At 52.3% G+C, this 21,757-nt stretch overlaps 1 protein-coding gene across 2 annotated transcripts in view; it reads left to right on the forward strand.

Moving 5' to 3' along the window:
- The window catches only part of CUNH10orf90 (chromosome unknown C10orf90 homolog), a 181,023-nt gene that overhangs the window by 10,396 nt on the left and 148,870 nt on the right, over positions 1-21,757 (forward strand). For both annotated transcript variants that reach the window (XM_025047552.1, XM_025047553.1), the window contains exon 2: positions 6,633-6,705. In XM_025047552.1, coding sequence (XP_024903320.1) covers positions 6,633-6,705 — 73 coding nt within the window. The remainder of the gene's footprint in view (positions 1-6,632; positions 6,706-21,757) is intronic.

Genomic DNA, 21,757 nt, shown 5'->3' on the forward strand with positions numbered 1-21,757 from the left:
GTGTCCGCCTGGCTCAAGGCAGGGACGCTGCTTCTGGAACCATCAGCTCACATTTTCAAGTCGAGAGAAAATGTTGCGGATGAGAGAAAACAGAACGAAAATGCTGAAACATCTACGTCTTTGACAGACAGCACGGTTCAGCTAACCTGGACTTCGTAACTGGTAATGAATACGCCCGTATGAGGGGGTTATTTCCTCCCATGCCTGAGGTTTGCGTGGAAATCTTCAGTCAAGCGCCTTGTCATAGCCGTTGTCATTTATCCCTGCAAACCGATGGGGGCTGGCAGTCAGTGAACCCCCACGGCCGCTTCTCATCAGGCAGCCTGGGAAGCCGTCTTCCAACGTGTGTCTCACGAGAGGACAAATGGTCGAAGTAACACATCCTGTCTCCATCCCGATTTGTCTCATTTTCAAGCAGAATCCCACCGGACACCACCCTTGAAAACTACAGCGAAGGAGAAAGCAAGGAGAGATGGGACGATCGGACGGCGGCGTCTTCATGCGGATCCTAACAAGGGAACAGACCTGCCATTTGCAATCAGATAAGAGATATTATCTCAGTAATAAAAGGCAATTGAGAATCTAAATGAAAAATCTAATGCTTTTCATGCTGATTTATTTTAGATTAGAAAAAGTTAAACCAGATGTAAACAGGGAGAGATGAAGCATGAAGAGGGGATCATGGCAGAGTGATAAATCTCAGCTTTGAGTTATTATAGGCGCGGTGTTGCATTAACCAGAAAATACACGGTTGATCCATAAACTGGTCTGACATTAATTATTGTTGCAGAAGAGAGTTCGGAAGATTGAATACAAACATGCAGCGCTGGCAAAGATCAATCATGTGTCTAGATTAGCCGTGGAGAGTACATTGCAGCCCCAAGAGAGGCTGTGTCAACCCCTCGGCGGTCCAGTCTGGAACCATCTGCCACATGCTTGCTCATTGCCCTCTCTGTGCATCTCCAACGTCCCCAGGACAAAGCCCTGGGATGCCGAAAAGATGTGGCCCTCTTTCCTTTTCATCTGTTGGCCGACCCTACTTGAGAGCAAAGACCCAGCCCGAATCCTCCCTTGGTCATTGACGACTTGGGAGGGAAGGGGTTCGGACTCCCACTTCGCTTTCTCCATGGGCCGCGCACGTGTCCGGAAGAGCACAGTGGAGGCCGGCTTCTCCGGAGGCCTGGACACGCCTGTTTGCTCCTCTCTCGTATTTCCTGGGGCACATGAAGTTTCGGTTTCTGTTCTACTCATTCAGTGTTTTACAAGTCCTGGAGCCTCTCTTACGACCGCCACTCCCCCTGCACACGTGTGCACGCGCGCGCACGCGCGTGCACGCGCGCGCACACACACACACACGGGGGACGCGGAGAATACTGAGTTCCAAGAAGGGAGTCCTAGCTCTGGCATTTAGCAGCCCTATGACTTCGAGCAAATGACCTGATCTCTCCATGCCCCAGTGTCCTTACCTGTAAAATGCAGAGAGAATTCTTGTCTCGTGGGGATTGAATAAGGGGGCACATGGAAAACCCAGCCCCAGAGGCTGCCAAGTTCATTAACTCTCCACGGCACCAGCCACGATTCTCCATCCAGAACTCTTGGGACCAAATGTGATTCAACACCGATTTCTGAATTTTCTTTCAGAGAGGTAATACGGCATGACATTCTTGGTGGGCTCTGACTAGCACCCTGTAATTAAGCTCGTGGATGTTTTTGCAATAAAATGTATGAATGTTCACGCTAAATGGCATAAATTAATATTATAAACAGCCTCAGGTTAGTTCAGGTAAGGTTTTGCTGTCAGATTCATTTTCTGTAAACTCAGAAGAACTTTCAGATTTCAAAGCTTTATGGATTTTAGAATTGCAGATAAGGGATTATGGGTCCACAGCAAGTACTCAGATATCTTAAAGGAAGAGTCAGTAAACAAAAAGCTATCAAAAACAATAGCATATTTGCTCATTAGAGCACAGCTATTATGACAGGACTTGGGAGGATCGGCAAGAGAATGTAAAAGTTGTTTTGTAAAGCATTTAGTCTTATATAAATGGAAGGTTCCAGTATTATTGTACCTACGATGTTTAAACCTTGCCAGGGCATAGCTTCTGGCTCCTGATGGGATTTGAAGATCAGGTTGTTGATCTAGCTGGTGTCAGGTGTGACCACAGAATTTCTGCTGGCGGCGGTGCTGGTAAGGTTGGACTCTGTAGGGTGGCAGGTGGCAGGTGGTATGGAAGAGGGACACCAGACCAGGGTCGGGGGCAGGTGTCCGTGTCCGGGCCATCGCGTTTCGTTCTTGGGCAGTTACGTCTCTTATCCTCTTTGGGACACACACACACACACACACACACACACACACACACACGCACCAGACTTTATGTGTTCTGCCACCTCTCAGGGGCGGAAGAGAATCAGAATGAGGCTTTGTGTATGAGAGCGTTGCACACCGAACTGCATCCTATGGTTGCAAAGTATCCGATCCCTTTCACGTGCCCGATCCCAGTCCCAGTTCTCTGCTCCCATGGAGGGACGCGCATTCCCTGGGTTCCAGTCGGGGCTCCTTCCCTCGCTCATTAGATCTGCATGCGGCTGTGGGCAAGTGGCTTAACCTCTCTGTGCCTCAGGTTCCACATCTGTAAAATGGGAATAATAATCCTCTCAGAGTTGTTGGGGGCTCAGCGAGGTAGTCGTCTGGCATGTGCTGAGACCTCAGTGACATCGGCTGTGTGATCCCAGGCGTGAACCAGGCCCAAGAGCACTGGAAACCGAGGTGAAAAACAGGGTCTTAAATCTTTCCTCCTGTCGTGTGGCCCAATTACTGCTGCCAGTCACTAAATAACACACTGATGGCTTGGAAGACCTAAGGGAGACATGATCTTCAAAGGACTGAGTCGAGAATCACTTAATGATCGATATTTAGGAAATCGCTTGGGACTGGTCAGCTCTCCCGGTGAGCGGGGACACTAACGACCATGGCCTTATCTTTGTTTATTAGGAAATGCTAAGAACTGTGGCCATACCTTTTATTTTTTATTTCTCCATGCAGAAAAAAATGCTGCATTTATTCATCTTTGTACGCTTTTTCCATTCTTTATTCCTTAAATTTCTATTTCTCACTTAGTGGAAATCAGAGCAGACCTCCGATTGTTACCTGTTACATTGACAGCATAGCATTAGCATTTTCTCATGCGATTTCAGAGTCATTTCGTTCATTCGTTCAGTGTGTAATTTCAGTGACGTACTATGGACCTGGTGCTATTCTAAATGTGAGGTTACAGCAATGAGTAAAGAACTTACTGTGTGGAGTTTACATTCTAGCGATAGAAAATGGAAAACAAATCGATGAACCTATGTCACACTCAGCAAACTAAGAACGGAAGGAAACGACCTTAACATAATAAAAACCATATATGAAAAACATAACACTTAATAGTGCCAGACTGAAAACTTTCCCCCTAAATCAGGAACGAGGCAAAGGTGTCTGCTTTAACCACTTCTATTCGACGTAGTACTGTAAGTTCCAGCCAGTGCAATTAGGCAAGAAAAAGAAACACAAGGCATCCAGATGGGAAAGGAACGTCATCTCTGTGCACGGATAATATAATCTTATATGTAGAAAACCCTCAGGATTCCAGGAAAAAACCCGTTAGAACTAATAAACGAACTCAGCAAAATAGGAGCCCCGCGTGAATGCCAGTGTGTAGGTGACAGTGGCGCAGGCTAGACTGTGGTAAAGGGAGGACCGTGTGGGGACAGGGGACTGGAGCAGAGTGGGCCGTCTCCTTCAGGAAGGTTTGCCGAGCGTGAGGCGAAAGCGGGGAAGGTAACGAGTGTGGGGGAGGGAGTTTTTCAGTTTTGTTTTGAAGTTCAGAAAGGTTTGGATGTGGTCGACGTGCCGAGGAAGGAAGAAAGTCGAAGGCCGTTGGGGGCACGGGGACCGTGACGGTCCGACGTCTCCGAGGAGACGGGACAGTGGGTTCCAAGGGCACGTACCCCGGAAAGAAGTTTCGTTTTCATTAGCGAATGAATTTACTTATTTATTCATTCTTCCGTATTTTTTTTCAACAAATATTTATTGAAAGCCTACTACGTGTCCGTGGGTAAGCCGGGCCACATGGCTTTAATCCCAAAGGGGTCGTCGTCTGGGGCGAAGCAGACACCGATTGTAGATTCACACAGGTCAAGGCGCGTTTGCGAACCCTGGCGCGTGGGACACTCTGGAGAAGGAGGGGTGTGTCTGCGAGAGCTTATAAATCGGGACCTTGAGCTGGTTTTGAGAGTGGCGTCTGCGGAGACTCACAGCAGGTCCTTTGCACTGAGGTCTGGAGACGGACTAGGAGAACACGGGTGGGCCGATGGGGCAGCGCGTGCGCAGGCCGGGTGGCGGGGGACCGTATGAATTCACAGAGTGTAGCCCAGAGGGACGTGCCAGCGACACCACAGGTTAGCAGGGGCCGGCGGCGCGGGCCCTTTGCCGCTTTGTCCTAAGGGCGATGAAAAGTGCTGCTCTTTCGCACGAAGGAGTTATAACGAGCACCCGGCAGAGAGCCGATCTGAAGCCCAGTCTTTCTAGGATGCCACTTGGGATGGCACTGAGAGTCGGGGCCATTGATGACAGAGATCCTGAGTCACCCTATTTGTGGGATTTTGGGATCAGGAGTGCTCAGAGCCCGGACAGGGTGGTCCCCGGCTTTTGGGGAACCCAGTGGGGCCTCGTCAATTTGCCATCTATGGCCAACTGCTGGGACCCCAGAGAGAGAACTGCCCTCAGTGGGAACCAGCACGCTTCAGTGTTTGTGACTTCGTGGCGGGGCTGGGGCTGGGGTTTGTCCACTGAGGATTGTGTGGTACATCAGGAACTTTCGGGGTAAAAATTCCGTGTGGTCATGTCCCGGGTTAATTGACTCGCTAGAGTGGATAGAGCTACTTTAGAAATGACACGTATGAATCATTCTCAAAAGAGCCACACAAGACAATAACCCAGAAGCTTGAAATCCCTAAGTCAGACTCTCCCTGCCGCACACGGAGCTTCCAGACCCGCCTGATTGGTTGTGTTTGCAGCCGCGGAGACATAGCTCATGTTTTCGGCTGAACTTGAGATGTAAGTTGTCTTCTATTCCCACGTCTCATGCTGCTCTTCTGCTTCCTTCCTGAAAAGTTGTCACATGTCACCCAGTATTCCCTAGGGCACGACTATGCCAAGTCTGAGGAAAGCACGCCTGTCAGTATGATGACTCTATACTCACAGCCAGCCGGATCGACTCAAATAGCCAGATAACAGTACTTAGTAAAAATAATAATAACAATATTTGGAACACGCTGGCTAAAAGCTCAGGCGCTTTGGGTCCGCGCGCCCTGGTCTGAATCCTGATTGTGTCACATGCCACGGGCAACCTCCGCTTTGGCTTTTTGAGCTGCTGCAGTGGGGCGAAAAACAGCATATCTTTCTGACGGTCGTGAGAATCCCATGAGATGATGTACGGAAGGCACTGGGCCCGACCACCGCCCGTGTGAAACCCCATCGGCTGTCAGCAGTGCTTCTTGTGGTTGTTATAATCAATAATCGTGTTACTAGTAGTCGATGGCCGGGTTAGGACCCGGGCGGGCAAGCCCGGGGAGGGGCAGAAAGGGCCGTAGGACTCATTCCCCCCATCTCAGCCTGGCCACAGTCCAGGTCCCGCCCCCATCCTGTCTCTTCTGCCATGGGCTGGGGAGGCCAGGCTCTTGCTTGGGGTAGAAAAATTGTTCGCTTGCAGCATCCGCTCTGCAGTCCCCAAAATGGTTACCCAGATGCCGGGTAAGAGAAGAGGCCAAAAATGGGACCTGAACACCAAAAGGCTTAACTCAGCCCTGGGACTGAGGCCTTCTCTGGGGTTCAGAATTCAAGGCAGCTGGAGCTCCACGAACGTGTTACCTGTTGGATCAGACCGAGAGGGAAATGGTGGGGGCGGAAGAGATACCCTCCAGCTGTGGGGTGAGGTCCCAGGGCACTCGGGGGGACGATGGGCACGGGGGCAGACCCAGTGTAGACTGAGATGCTCCGGCGTCTGATTATTACGTTTATAGATCAGAACCCAAAGTCTCACACACAGCAAAATGCTTTAAGCATAAACTTACAAAATAGAACTTTGCCTTTTGGCAGAGAAAGTCGGCATAATAATCATACTTGCAGACAGCAGAATACTTTTGTATATATGAATCTTATTTTTACTGGGTCTTGAAGGCTAATTTAGAAATTCAATTGCTTGCGGTTCAACAATTTATCAATATTTATCGAATGTCCAATTTTAGCTCAAAATCCATTCAGAGCTCTGATGGGATAGGAAAGAAATATTAGATGCGGTTCTTCTGTCTACTAGCAAAACCCATATTAGCCGATTACGGTTTTCTCCCTCCCGGCCTGCCTCGTTGCATATTTTGAAATCATCAGAAACCTACGTTTTCTTCACTGGCAGAATTACCATAGAAGAGAATGGAAATAAGCATTTATTACAATCTGCAGTTCTTTCTTGGGCGAATAGAGAGACTCTAGGGATGTTTCTTGAGTTTTTAAAAAATAAGAATGTACGCTAGTGAAGATTCTATATCTGGCAAATAAAAATGTAAGCCTGAGAAGGTTTCTGTTTATCTTTCAGATCCACAGTCGGCTCTTCTCAGCCCCTAAAGATCACTCTGCCTGGGGAAGAAATGAGCGTCTTTCGCACGCAGGTAAAGCGCTGGGCTCCGACTGGGTGGCGTTCCGCTTCACGCCTTTATTTTCTCTCTCTCCTTTATTTTCATTAATGATAAAATACGCTTTTGGAGCCTCGTCAGCCCCCAAACATGACATGATAGCTCAGTGGCTCCGACAAATTTTGAAGCTGATTTGAATTTCTAAACACATAGGCTTTTAGGCTGACAGTCTCTGAAAAAGCTAACGATGCAAAAAATATCGGTTGCCTCGGGTGGACCCTTGGAAACCCAAGATGACTTCGGATTGCTGAGTGTCGGGGGGTTAGGGCGGTGGGGTGCAGGTCTGCCGGGAATGGGTAAGGAGACAGATACGGGATCTTCCCAGAATGCAGCGGGCGCCATCTCAATACAGGCCTGGTCTCGGTGCCTTCATAAGTCATTTTTTTATGAAACTTCGATTCACAGCCACTAAACTAAAAAAACACTAGGTGAGATGGTTGCAGTTCATAACTTTTATTAAGTTTGTTAACGTCAATGGTATGAAAACAAGCCATTTTTTTCTCCTTTTCAGGAGAGAAATATGAATTTAGGTCAAATTTTGTGGTGGTACTGGGTTGATAGAATATATCGATTTAGAGTCTCTGGCAAAAATTAAATTTTAAAAGGACGTTTTCATGTAGCCAATTTTGTTTTTGAATCTTCACTTTCCTTTTAGTTCGTAATCATGGCCAATGGATCGGTGTATGGAAATACGTGTATGTAAATACGTGTATGTGTACGCGCGTGTGTGCAGATGCGTGTGTGTGTGATCATACACACTATGGCTTCTCTTTCCATTGCCCTTTACCACCTGCCTGTGTCAAAGATATCAGGGGCCCGAATTTCTCTTCATAACTGGCACAGTCAGCTCCAGACAAATATATTATTTAAAAGAAACTTTCGTAGGTAATCCTTGCCAGAGCCTCGACGCGTGGTTTCTAGCTTATTCTTTAACAGTGGCCGATATTTAGTTCGGATCCTTTAAAAACAGCCCAGACGTTGCCCGTGGTAAGAAGGTGAATCCGCTTCGGGCAGCGTGAACGGCAGGCTCCAGAAGCACGACCGGCCACCTGCGCTTCACAGGAAGTTCGGGGACGTTTTGAAGAGGAGCCCTCAGTGGCTCTGAGAACAGTCCGCCCCGGGTGATCTAGATGTGGGTGCGGGTTCTATTTTCCAGAGAACTAGCTCAGCTCAGACGGGCCTGATGGGTTCTTCCTTCCAGCGCGGGCGTCGGCTCACAGGCACTTTGCTGCTTAGAAAGTGAGAACTCGCTGGCGGGGGGCTGGAGGTGGCGGGGGGCTGGAGGTAGCGGTCAGGCCACAGCGCGTGTGCTCTGGGGGCCGGGGGGAGGGAGCACAGGGAAAAGTGGGGCAGGTAGGGGAGGGTGGATGGAAATTTCCAAGAGGAAACGTCAGGTGAGGGGGTTTGGGTTAGATTGAGGTGACAGGTGGGCATGAGGAATTGGATCAGATATCAAAGGTGGAGGATTTTCTTGAATCAGACCCAGCAGATTTCTTGCTAAAATTGGACTAAATTAACCAAGGACAGAGCCCAAGAGCGAGGCCCTTCTGCCTAAAGGACTTCTTGGAGGAGCCTGACTTGTTTGGCCCGGGGCGGGGGGCAGGGAGCGGCGACTCATTCAGAGTCAGGACAGAGATGGGCACCTGCTCCCCAAGAGCACTGACCCCTCGGGGGGCTGCCTGTGCGGCTTGCAAGGTCCTTTCCACCTCTTAAAGAAACACGGCCCTGGACGCCGGTTAAAAATGTCAAGACAGATCCTGTCTGAGGCACTGAAGTGGGCGGGGAGAGGTTTCAGTACAGAACTGAGCTCCCTTCTGAATACAGCTCGGGTGGCTGGGGACTATGGCCAGGTGGCAGGGCGGGGCCTCAGCGGACAAAAAGGTACTAAGGAGAACTTAATTAGCTGTCAGAGGTAGGGGAAGGGAACTTAATTAGAAGTCAAGGGTCGGGAAATTCTCGTTAAACCGGCTTAGCAGGATTCTCTCTAAAACTGGACTCAGCGGGATTCTTTGCTGAAGCTGGGCTGCGCAGGACGAGGCCTGGTCGGGAAGAGGGCTCAGAGGAGGGGACTGAAGTTTGGTCAAGGACAGAGTCCTGTCACGGCTCTTCCAGGCAGACTGGCCTGAGCGGCCACCGGTGCCCTGTGGTCGAGCTGTGTCCCCAGGAAAGAACAGGAATTTGGTTCAGGACTTGAACTCCGTGTCCCGCCTCACGAGAAGGGCCGAGCACAAGATTGGCATCTGTCTCAGCCTCTCAGGGTCTTTGGGAGCAGAGGTGTAGGTCAAACTTGGGGTTGCCAACACCAGAAACACACTAGCGTAGGCGAAAGGGAAACCAGAGACCTTCTGGAAGAACGAGCCAGCGGGCTGCAGACAGCACCACCACCGAGGGTGCCTGTGGACCTCCGCGGCGAGAGTGTGGGCCTCCTCCAGAGCCGCGATGACAGGTCGTGCCCGACTCCTGCTGCGCTGTCTCAGTTAACCTCGGGCCCCATCCTCGCCAGTCCTATCTGCTCGGGGCTCAAAGCCAGGTAGTAGCAACACGGCTCAGAGGCCCTGGAGAAGCTCCACGGCCAGCCAGATGTCCCTAAGGCACAAGTCTGCCCGTGGAATCTCAAGTTTGGGAGGGGCCATAGAGGCCATTTTGTCCAGTTTCCTCCCCATGCCTGAAACCCCTCCCCCTCATCCCCATGCGTGGGGAGCGGGGATTCCCTTCAGAAACAATTGACCATATAATCAACCCCGAGGACAGCAGGTAGCGCAGCCACGCTCACACAGCTGGAAGTGCTCAAAAGCTTTAGATCATGTCGAGCCAAGAGAGCGTCACCTTATTTATTTATTTTTAGCCTGTATCGTGTAGGCAAAGAGGACCCATCAAATATTTTTAAGTTACTGATGTACGTGATGCGAGTCATGTCCGCCGTGACGTCCCAGGCAGGAGATGTTCTGGGTTCGGGCGGGGGCGGGGGCAGGGGGTGTCAGAGCTGATGGAGCATGAGGGGACGGCTAAGTCACGGGCAGTTGGGCTCAGGGAGAAGAGGCTAACGGTGTTCTGAGCGGGAAAGGGGAAGCGATTAGGAAGTGCCCATCGGCCGTTACGGGATGGTCCTGGGGATGTGAAGCACAGCACGGGGAGGCTAGACAATGGTCGCGTAATAATCATGTGACGCCGGGTGGGTACTGACTAGACTTATCGGGGGATCACTTTGTAAGTTACATAAATGTCGAACCCCTACGCCGTTCGCCGGAAACTAATATCATATTGAATGTCAATTGCAATTGGAAAGGAAGAAAAGGGTGGATGGTGCCGACAATGTCAACAAGGTAGGGAATTCAGGGCCCAGGAGGCTCGTGGGGTCAAGGAGTGGTGGTGGCGAGAGACTCCTGAATATGTGGGCGTCGGACGCTCTGCGTGTGACAGGCCATCTGCCCTAGATGCCCAGGAAGCAGCTGGCCTGGCGGGGAGATCCGGAGACGGGTCGGGGCTGTCGGCCTTGGTGTGACCCTCGCCGATGGGTGGCCCACGTGAGTAAGCGTGAGAAGAGCCGAGGTTAGTGCAGAAGCGGGAATGTGAGCGGCCAGAGAGCGGGGCGGCTCCGCCTGCGGCGCCCACGTGCGCGGGAAGAGGGGTCCCATCCTGGGACCACAGACCCGGCCAGGGTTTTGCTGTTCCAGCTGACGTGCCAAGTGCCGGTGTCGACTTCGCTCTTGATTTGGAAAAATTTTCCACTCGCTCTGGGACAATGGTGGTTTAGGGGTCTCAGATCTCCGAGGGCGGCTCTGGAAGTCGGCGATGCGGGTGGCAGCCTCCGCTGTAGAAGCTGCATCTCTGGGGTAATTGGTCTAAACAGGGCTCCGAGTGGCCGCCACGCAGGAAATCGAAGTGAACTCCGCCTCCGCGTTCCATGTTCGCTCCCTTCCTTTGCACAATGCGACTATTCACTGCCTCGGCCGCTGGAAATTCCAGGACTGGAGGGGCGGAGAGGAGACTTCGGCTAAAACTGTCCTCTGGGCAAGGCCCTTGAAATCCGTCGGCCTGGGTAAAATTTCAGTTTACCGTGATTAACAGGATCTGATCACTAAAAGAGAAAAAAATGCAGGAAGGGAGACTGTTTCTGCCCAAACCCACATCTGTTTTCAAAATCGGTGGAAGGTAGGAAGTCCCTTTCAAGTTTCCATCCTGCGTGTTGTACAAGGGTCCCATTCACCGCTTCCCCATCACCGTCCTACCTGTCTGCAGGTGAGACTGCTCGATCTAAGGATGTCGCAGTGTTTAGGAGAATCGGGGGTCTACTTAGGCCGTTTCTGGGGAAATCGGTTACGGGAAATGTCTGTGAAAGGCACTGATGAAGGTCATTTGGAATTTTTAATGACTAATTTACTTGGCTTAGGATGGAAGGTGGGACAGCGTGAAATTTTCTCCCACCTAATCCATTAAGCCCGACCTTTACAACTGGCAGTTTCTAAAGGGTGGGTCTTTGATCGATGACAGGGACGAGGTAATTATATTTCCCTTAAAACTTAAGAATAATTGTTCTTTTATTCCAGCTTTTACAAGGGCAGCGATTTGCTACCCGCGTAACGAGGGTAGCAGTTTCATTAATTTTGAGTCGAACGGTGAGTCGCCCCAATAAAACACATGCCCTTGACCATGCTTTTAGGGCCATTGCTCCATTATCCCTCAAAAATCACTTGGAGACCGGTGCGAGTTTTATGTCTCTTCCGGAAGAAGTCATTTGTAATTGTAGTTTCTCTATGGACAAGGTGTAGAAGGGTCACTGTGTTTACCTGTTTGTTTTTCCTGGAAAACCTGGATCTGTTAGGGCTCAAATTGTTGAAGCTGAAACACGTGGGTCTTTTTTATTAGACAGAATCCGTTTCGATCACAGTGCCAGCGATCTGCCTCGTCCTCGTCCATGCTCATCGATTCCTCCCTGCTCACGTGGGAAATGTATCTGTTGAACAGTGTGTAAGAGTATCTTTAATCAATGCAACTTCCCTGGCCAAAAATCAGATCGGTGGTCAGAGGGCAAAGTCTGAACCCCTGGGCACAGCGTCTGGTGGTTTCTCCTCTGACTCTAGGCTGGGGAGGACACCCTCCAGGAGGCGACTTCTGTGTATTCGTGACAGTCCTGCCTTTTGTTCCCTGATTCAGTCTGCCCCGCCCCTCGGTGCCTCAGACTTGTTTGTCCCACGGTCGCCGTCCTTCCAGCTCCCTTCCTGCAGCCTTGTCTTCCTTTTCCTTCGGGTCTGTGGGCTCAGAGGCAGGGACCTCGTCTCAGTCTTCCCTATGTCTCGAGGTCGGGGGCCTGCGTGTAGATGTCACGCACTAGATGGAACAGCGTTATCTGTACGGAGGAGCCGCATACAAGGAGCCGATTCTCGTTTGGGGTTCTACGTGGCCCTCCCCAGTAAGCCCCGAGGCAGGCTGGGAACTGGGTCATGTGACAGCAGTTGAGTGCCTATCAGGGAAGCATCCTTTTTCAGATTTTTCCAAGATTCTTTCCAGCATTTCCTGTCCTGTCGCTCAGCTTCCTGTGTTGGGAGGGACTGAGGCTCCCACCGAGTAGCTGCTGTGGCGTCTGCTTGGTGCTCACTCCGCGCAGTGTCCGCCCTGCTCTGCAAGAGGGAAGGAGGGAGAGACAGCACGACCCCTCTGACGGCCGCAGAAGGAAGGGCGTTCGTTCCTGCCCTCCGTGCAAGATGTAAAGAGACACCTTTGGGTCTGTCATGCCTACTGTGTGGGGCAATAGTGGAAAGAAAATGGACCACGTCACCTTTGTCACAGGGGCCGGTGTTAGTCCCTCTTTGCTCTCTAATGCAGAACCATCATGCCCACGTCTCTCCTGAATTCTGTTTAGTGCCTGCCTGGGTTTTGACCCCCATTTTGCTGCAATCACCCGCATATCGTACAATAAGGAACTTTCCTCCCGTACAGGTTTCTGCCTCTAGCTTTGTCTTTGCCCTCACCTGGCACATAATCTAATTTTAAAAATAATCGGGAAAATGAGAAGCGTAGAGCCTAGCTGAAGCTTTCCAAGTCTGCGTAGCTTTGTGTCCGCAGGAAGGGCATCCGACCAGATTGAACTGCTTCCTCTCAGAGCCGTGAATGCTCATTTCTGCCTCTGTGTTCCAAGGGGGAAAAGGACCTCATCCTAGACTGAGGAAATCAGGGGCTGGGGTGGACATGAGGTGGCCAGTCCACGAGGACCACGACTCATTATTAGAAAGGAGAAATGAGGGGAGGTACTCACAATTCCCACTCATTTCCCTCTGAGCGTATGAACCCTATGCCTTGCCACAGGCGCCGGCACCTTCGGGCATCAATATCTTGACCTGAGCAAAGGGACCAGGTCTGAGAGAGAGAGACACCTGGCGTTGTGGCATTCCTTTACGACCGAGAGTTATTTGGCAAAGCTCTTCTAAATGAGGGCCGTTTTAATGGCATCCTCTATGTCCTATTGGTGAGCGGGGGGTTCCTGCCCTAGGGTCATGGCGATGGCCATACACAACATCTGACGCTGGACACGTCAGTCAGCAGCGGTTTACGGCCCCGCGCACTCAGCCCCGGCGGGGAGATTAACTGCATGGCACGTGGTGGTCCATGGGGGGTCGCACTCGAGGACAAAGGGAACAAGGGGGAGCTGCGGGAGGCAGGCTTTGTAGTATCAAGAAGGTGGGGTGCCCGCCTCCCAGCTCCTGTTGGAGGATGTGATTGGCTTGTTCGAGTAATTCCTCGGGCTGGCAGAGAATTAAAGCTGCCACCCGGGGAAAGCAGGAGCCACTCCTGGTCCCCGTGATAAGGAGAGCGGTTTGGCCGGGGCATCTAATCTGAGGGAGCGCGGTCGGAAGGGGGATTTGTGGTTGGGCCAGATAAAGCCCTCCTGACCGCGCCGGATGTCGAGGCAGCATGCGATCCGCTCCGGGATTCTCACTGTAGTTTTCTACGAGGGCCTGCCATAGAGGCAGCGAATGCGGAGCGCTGGGCAGAATGAGATGGGCTGGGGACCTGGGAGTCCACGGGCCTGCTGGGACAGGGAGGACAGAGGGCGACCTCGGACCCAGCTTCAGAGAGTTTGGTAAGAGCCATGTGTGGACACCAACCAGGCATGAGGTCAGTGTCGGGGACACGCAGCTAGAGAACACAGTGTCCTCAGATGGAGGAGGTACTTCTCGGTGTGCGGGAACACAGGGTGGGGGCCCATGGAAAGAGAGGGCACCCCTGGGTCTGACACAGCGTGGATCCCGCCCCGAATGCCTGGGATCCCAGCATCAAGCGCGGGAATCAGGTACAAGTCAGAAACTAACTCCCCAGAACGAGGCGGAACCCCAGGTTCCAGACTGTGCCCCGCGTGGGGCGTGACGTCTCTAAGATCAGAATCGCTGTCACATCTCAGAAACGGCACCGCTACCCACCTGACTGGCCATGCTGCACACCCGGGGGTCTTTCTGCCTCTGCAACACTCCGTGTCTAGTTCATGACCATGTCCCTCTGGTCTACCTCCTGATCATCTCTGGGACTCACCCTCTGCTCTCCATCCCTGCTGCAGTGCTGGCCTGGACTACTGCGCTAGTCTGTGCTTCTCGTCTAGTCTCCCCCTACAGGTGTTCAGACGGTGCCACTCACTGCTTAGGGCCTTTCCATGCCTTCCGGTTGCTCGTAGAATTCAGACACTTCTCACTGTGGCCTGACAGGCCTAGGGGCACTGGCCTCTGAGCTCTGTCCACCTCCCTCGTCCTCTCCCTGCTCCATCCCTACTCTCCACGGTCCTCCCTTCCGCTATGAGAATCCTGCACACGCTGATTTCTTCGCTTGAGCTATGCCACCCACTCCCTTGCTCCTAAGCTCGACTCATCCTACAGACCCTCACCCATGTGTTCTAGGAAGCCGTCCTTGACCTCAAGACCAGCCTCACCTCAGGTACTGGGTCTACCTCCTTCTCCTTCGCTGCACTTGTCACAGCCACATTACATTTGTTTTTATTTGATGAACATTTGCTCCTCGACCCAGGTTGTAAGCTGCACCAAAGCTTGGATTTCGCTTGCCATCCCCTGTACCTAGCCTCAGTGGTCCATAAACACCTGTTGGGGGGCTTCACTGGCTCGTTGGAGGAAGGAGCAAAGTCACTGGTGGAACCTGGACAGCCACGGGGACACAGGGAGTCAGAGACAGCCCCGTGACATCCAAAGGACTTTGAGATGATGCGCTGAGACACTGTGTGCATTTCGCCTTCTGCTGCTGCTGCTTCTACTGCTTTGAGTCGCTCCAACCCTCCCTCAGAGCTCCGTCTTTCAAGCTCCTCCGTCCGAGGTCATCACACGCCCTCTTCCCAGTGTCCCTTGCCCCTGAGCCACGAGCCCCTGCTGTGCAGAGGGCCGAGCTGGGCTTATACCTTATTACTGGTGTGCTTTTAGGTTTTAAATGAAAGAATGTCATTGGTTTCTACTTAGTCATTGTCAGTGGTATAACAAGGGTCCCATAAGAGAAAAATAACACAAATAACTGTTGAAAGTCACACATCTCTTCCAAAGGTTGTATATTTCTGGGGAAAAGCTGCAAGTAGAAGATGCATTCCTAACTCTCACGGTCCCACTGCGCAGAATGCTGCTTGTTTGGCGAAATGTCGTTCATCAGTCGGGAGAGCAGAGACTTGGTTAAGAGTGGAAGTGGTATTTTTTTTTTTTTTTTTTTGAGTAGCTTTGGCACCCAGTTGGCCATCTGAAGAAAATATCGTTTAAAAGAAAAAGCATAAACGAAAGCAACACAAATTGAAAGCGACACATGGAATTAAATGTATTTTTGAAGCTTATTGTGTTATTTAATATAACGATCGTCTTAGCATCCAGTTTCCCAGGGCGAAAGAAGTGTTAATCTGGCAGCTGTCATGTGACTGAGCCAGAGGGGACGAGGACACAAGGCGGAACTGGCCGCCTTCATGGCTTATTTTACATCTTGGTAGACATACCCGTGCTGGCCAGGAGATCATTCTCGTAAAGTGCATTTTGAGTGATTCTCTCCTAACCTTGCTTCTGGACAGTGCTGTCTCTCGCTCTCTCCCTCCTTCCCTCCCTCCGTCTCTCCCTCCGTCCCTCCCTCCATCCCTCCCTCCGTCCCTCCCTCCGGCCCTCCCTCCGGCCCTCCCTCCGGCTCGCTCTCCTGCCTTTGCATGCTGACACCACTGACTCGTCCCCAGCTCAGGTGGCGAAATGCAGTAGCAGGGAGGCCCGTGCCTGGGGAGAGAGCTGGTGGTGACCACAGAGGTCAGGGAAAAAAATTAGGGCCAACGGCCCTTTCCAGCGTCCCAGGGAGAGCAACGGCATCCCGCATCCTGGTGTCCTCCTGCTTTGTGCAGGGGACAGGTGAGATCTGGCGTGTCTTTCAAATGTGTCTTTGTTCTTGACAGGGCTGGGCCTTCATGTCACACGCCTCCTTCGGGCACACGAGGAGACCTTATGTGTATAAAACCTTCTGGAACCATCTCCCCCTGGCCTGGTATTTGACAGCGCGGCTGTCTGACCTCTGTGCGGAGGGGAGAGTCCTTGAGTCTTATTTTAAGAACCTCCGTGAAGTTTCTGTTTCTCACAGACTGCTTTGACCACAGAGGGCAGAGTTTCCTTAAAGCGGTTTATGTTATTTTTTCTTAAAATGGAATCTTACGGGAAGCCAGTTTGTGGAACAGGTAATAGCGGAGGCGCTCGGGCTGAGCCGGGGGCAGCCAGCACTCGTGCCCAGGCGTGGCCAGCCCACGGTGACTTTCCGGAATCCCAACGTGTGTTGGGGCCGCAGGACTGGAGCTAGAGCTCAGCCCACCTGAGTAAAAATGGATCGCTTTCTCTTTGAACGTTGAGGCTTCACATGACTAGCCTGGAGCCCGTGAGATGGGCAGGGTATCACGGGGGGCCGTCCATCTTCTCCTGGAGCCGTCCTTGTGGATCTGCACGTGAGCTCCTGACTCATGCCTATCTCCGGGCTCCATGAGCCTGGTGGCCTTAGCGGCTCCACACAGAGCTGCAGCTGCAGTGATCCGAGGTTGCAGCTGCAGAGACCCGAGGATGCAGGGCTGCAGGGACCTGAGGATGTAGCTGCAGGGACCTGAGGATGTAGCTGCAGGGACCCGAGGATGCAGGGCTGCAGGGACCCGAGGATGCAGGGCTGCAGGGACCCGAGGATGCAGGGCTGCAGGGACCTGAGGATGTAGCTGCAGGGACCCGAGGATGTAGCTGCAAGGACCCGAGGATGCAGGGCTGCTTCCTGCACCCGTGAAGGGAGGAGAGGTGGAGACACGGAAGACGGGAGGAAGCAGGAGTCTGTCCCAAGGCCGTGCTCTTAAGATTCCCTTCCAGGGATTAAACAGCTTTACTGACCCAGGGCTAGTAGTTGCTCTTGGACCCTTCCCACGGCCCTGGCAGGGTGCTAGCTACTTACTCAGCCCCCACTGTGGCTTTCTCGAACACCTCGTGTACACTTAGGTTTGACTGGTTCTTTCTGTGGGACTTAGGAGACGATCTTTGAGGGCGATGAGACACCGGGACAGCCCGCTGGGGGCTTGGCCAGGGCCGGTTTCTGGACAGTGTGAAGACAGCAGGTGCTGGGGGTCACGGCTTCTCTTCCTGAAAGCTGTGCCATGTGATGAGGTCGGGCGGATGGATTCTGAGCGTGGAGAGCCCGAGCATGAATTAAAATTTGCATCAAAGCCTAATGTGCCTGCCCTGGAGACCAGGTTGGAGGCAGTGCTCTGCGGGGGGGACACTAGGAGGTGCTGGAAGGTCCCAGCTCTTCCATGTCGTTCTTCCACGACTTAACTGGCCTCTGGGATACTCAGTTTCAGCGTTCACCTGCCTCGCAGTGCAGTTCTGAGGAGTGGTAACAAAGGATAGAAAACACTCATCCTAACCATTTTAAAAACGTTATTGGATTGTGATAAATACACTTAATATGAGATCCGCCCTTGTAACCCGTTTTTGAGTGCACGATGCATTCTCGGGGCTGAGAGCACCGTGCTGCACTGCAGATCTGTGTCGCGCACTCACTGTGCGTAGCTGAAACTTGGTGCCTGTCCATCGGTGAGCTCTCCTCCCGTCCCCCAGCCCCTGGCCAGCGCCATTCCAGCCTTTGGTTCTATGAATTTGGCCGTTTTAGAGACCTCTTCTAAGTGGAATCATGCGGTATTCATCGTTCTGTGACTGGCTTAGTTCACTTAGCATAACGTCCTCAAGATTCATCCATGTCGTCGCACATTGTGGGGTTTCTCCTTTTTCAGGGAAGAATAATACTCTACCTTCTCCTAATGCTTTCACCCGTCGATGGACATTTAGGAGCTTCCACATCTTGGCTGTCGTGAACAATGCTGCAGTGACACAGGAGAGCCGATCTCTCTTCAGAACCCTGCTTCCAGTTCTTTGGACCCATGGCCAGAAGCGGGGGTGCTGGGTCATATGGTGGTTCTATTTTTAACTTTTTGAGGAAACGCTCTGCTGTTTTCCATGATGGCTGCACCATTTCGTATTTTATATTTATATATATATATATGTGTATATATATATATATGTGTGTGTGTGTGTGTGTATATATATATATATATATATATATATATATATAGCTATTTATAAGAGCCATCCTAACAGATGTGAGATGATATCTCACTGTGGTTTTGATTTGCATTTCACTGATGACTAATGACTAATCCTAATCATTGATTTTTAAATTATCATTGCACGATGTCAGTACCCCCCACCCCAAAATACGGACGCTTATAGTTTGTTGTTTTCTTTTTTGAAACGTTCTGTTTGAGCTGTATGTTAGATGACCACCCGTCAGATGACTTGTGGGCTCACCCTAGGTCTGCCACACCAGGAAACTAGTCAGCTCTTCACTTACCAGTGACACGCGCAGGCGGTCACCGTGCCGAGCTCATCCCCGTGCCTTCCTTTCTCGACGTCCCTGAAGCTTTGTCCCTGACGAGGGGCACTCTTCCTTTGGCTTACCTTGGAGCTGACAACTTTCCTGGCTGTGAGGCCTGCAATGGCCCCCTTTGTCCTGTCCTTGGCCACCTCGGCAGGCCAACCCCAGGGTGGATTAGATCTGTGATTCTAAGCACTTTGGCGGGTGTCTGGCGACCTCCTTACCCCATGTGCGGGCAGACACTGCTACACCTTCTCCAAGGAATCTCCTGGCCCTGGAATTTTCCACATCCTCTTGCACATTTCTCACCTATCAGAAAAATTCCCACCTCATGAGTCTCTAAGAATTGAGTGGCGAGATGTTGGAAAATGCCTGTGGAGCCTGGATGCAACCCCCTGCCCCCCGCAGGGTTGTATCGCATGGCTGGCATGGAGGGTCCACCAGGTGACATCTGGATGGTGGCAGCAGGCACTGGAGTCAGACCAGACTCCATGTAGATCCAGATTTTGTCAGATGACCCAGAGGGAGATAAGGTATGACAATAATAATGAGATTCAGGTACCTATTGCTATGATAACCCCCCAAAACACACCACCCCCAAGGCTCGGTGGCTCATGGAATGGCAGGTGTTTCTTTAGCTCTCGAGGCTGCAGGTTGGCACTTTTGGCCAGTGGTTCTGGTCTCGTCTGGGCCCGCTCGCATTTGGCGTCGGCGGGCTGTCAGCTGGGGCGATGGCTCCGCTCGAGCGGGCAGCCTGGGAATGCCGTTGGGCTGAAGGTGGAGGCCAGAGCAGACACACAGGTGCAGACGCACGTGTCCGAGCTCGAGCAAGGCAAACAGCGAACTCAGAATCTACAGGTGGAAAACCAGACCCAACTCGTGACGGAAGGAGTTACAAAGCCTACTGAAAAGGGCAGGGCGTGGGGGGCACAGAGAATCGGGGCTCCTAAAGCCGCCCACCCCCAACTCCATAGCTACAGAAGACCGGGCGAGGACAGGGGTTTGTGCCGTTTTTCACAGCTGTTCCATGAGGAAGGTTCCATTATTCCCATTCGATAGGTACGAATGTGGAGATTCACAAAAGTCCAGTAACTTCTGGGGTCGCTGAACTGCTCGTCCCTAAGACGAGGTTCGTCGTCTCTACCCGAGTTCTGCCGTGGTGGTGCGTGCGCTGGCATGCTAAGCGCTTCGGGCATCTGTGCCTGGCACACAGTGAATGCTCGGGACATGCTGGGTGCCTGCTGGCCGGGGAGCCTGAAATCACGACCACGTGTCGCATGCGGCACTGCAGCCCCGTGCCTGGCCCAGCGTCCAGAACTCAACAAATAAGCTATTCAGTGACAGCTGTGGGGTCTTGGAAAGGCAAGCTCAAGGTCGTGCAGATCTAGTCTGAGTCCAGTTGGTCGTTTATTAACCGTGGGAGCTCTGGTTTTAAAGTCTGGGGGACATGGTGTCTCCAAGGTCACTCTTGAATATATCCAGTCTCATCTCTTTCATATGGATTTAGCCAGTGTATATGTCTTGGGATTCTGCTCCCTGGGGGTTCCAGTTCTACCGGGGCCGCCCAAACCAGAACAGTGTCAGGGCCCCACCGACGCCTGCCCCGTCTGCTCCTGCCACGTCTGCGGTGGCTTAGTCCTTGACCTGCAGAGGAAGCGGCACCCGCGGCCCCTTCCTGGCGGTTTCGTCACCTCCGTGCTTCCGTTTCTAAGTCTGCTCCTCAGGTCTTGGTGCTCATGCTGCCCGTCCTTGCTTCTGCTCAGAGATCGCAAAGCCCTGGAAGATAGAGGTCGGGGGATCAGAAGGGGGGTCCCCCTTTTTCTGAGCAATGCTACGCGCCAGGAACTGCCCCGGGCACTGGGTATGCAGTGTCGAACGTGACATCCAGGAAACGTGCCCTCCTGAAGTTCATGTTCTAGAGATTCCTTGCAGGCAGAAATCAAGTGAACGGGCAAATAAGAAAAATTGTCGCAGCAATTCGATGAAAGGGCAGAAGAGAAGGCACCTGTTTCAGGTGAGGCGGGTGGAAATGGAGGCCCCGGGGCGGGGGAGGTTCGGGGAAGGGTTTGCGGAATGGGCAGAGGTCCCCAGGAAAGGAAGAGCCTGGCACATTCCAGGAGCTGCGAGGGAACCAGCGCGGCTTTGTCGTGGCTGGGCCACCTTGAAGCAACGCCTCTTGCCCACCGTCGCCATGTGCTTGTGAGGGCTGCGGAGCTGGGTGGTCACTCGCAGGGACTATTGAATTTAGACCGGACACCCACAGGGCCCGTCAGATGGGCTCGAGAAAAGGCTCAGTCCTCCTCCTCCTCCTCTTCTTCACCCTCGCCCTGCGCCCTTCCTCCCACCGCTGACTCTCACCATCCCCAACCTCAAGGCCCCGCCTGGGCCATCTCATCCTGGACGGTCACCTCCCCCTGCTCCTGTGCCTCCCCAGCACCAACCGCATGAGCTCATTCACAGGGTGACTGCGCTGGGGCACACAGGGACCTCTTCACCCCAGCATCTGTGGGACTCGGCGCACGGTTGGCGTCCCGTGAGTTTTGTTGAAGGAAATTCTCCAATATTTGGGCAGAGCAGCAGGCTGATGAAGTGACGTAAGCTCTCTGGCTTATTTTCTTGTTATTAAAATGGGGACAGTGATAGTCCCTGCATCATGAGGTCATTGAGAGGATGAAATGAGGTCGTGCTGGCACTGTGCCCAGTGCCTGGTGCACACACAAACAACTGCCGTGATTATATCTATTTTAAGAGGAAAGAAAGATGAATAGTGTCATAGAGTTAATGAAAACTAACACTGAGGAATATTCGCAAGTTAAAAGAGCAGTTGGCGAATGTGAAAGGAAGGCCGTCTAGCAATGAGGTTCACGGACAGTCTTTGGGGTCTGAGACCTGCCCCGCCCCCACCTCCTCCCCTCCCCGCCAGACACCTTGCCTTGCCGCTGGCCTTCATCAAGCCCCACCCTGCCTGGCCGGACAGAGCTTTTTCAGGGTCAGTGGCTCCCGTCCCTACTGAATACAAAATACGTGGATTTACTCACGGGAAAGGATGTCACAGCCACACGGAAAACAAAGCGTGCAGAGCCCTTTTATTTACAAGCCCATTTGTCTCCAAACGGTTTCTCCTCTC

This window comes from Pteropus alecto, unplaced genomic scaffold, assembly GCF_000325575.1.
Source record: "Pteropus alecto unplaced genomic scaffold, ASM32557v1 scaffold74, whole genome shotgun sequence".
Classification (NCBI taxonomy): Eukaryota; Metazoa; Chordata; class Mammalia; order Chiroptera; family Pteropodidae; genus Pteropus; species Pteropus alecto.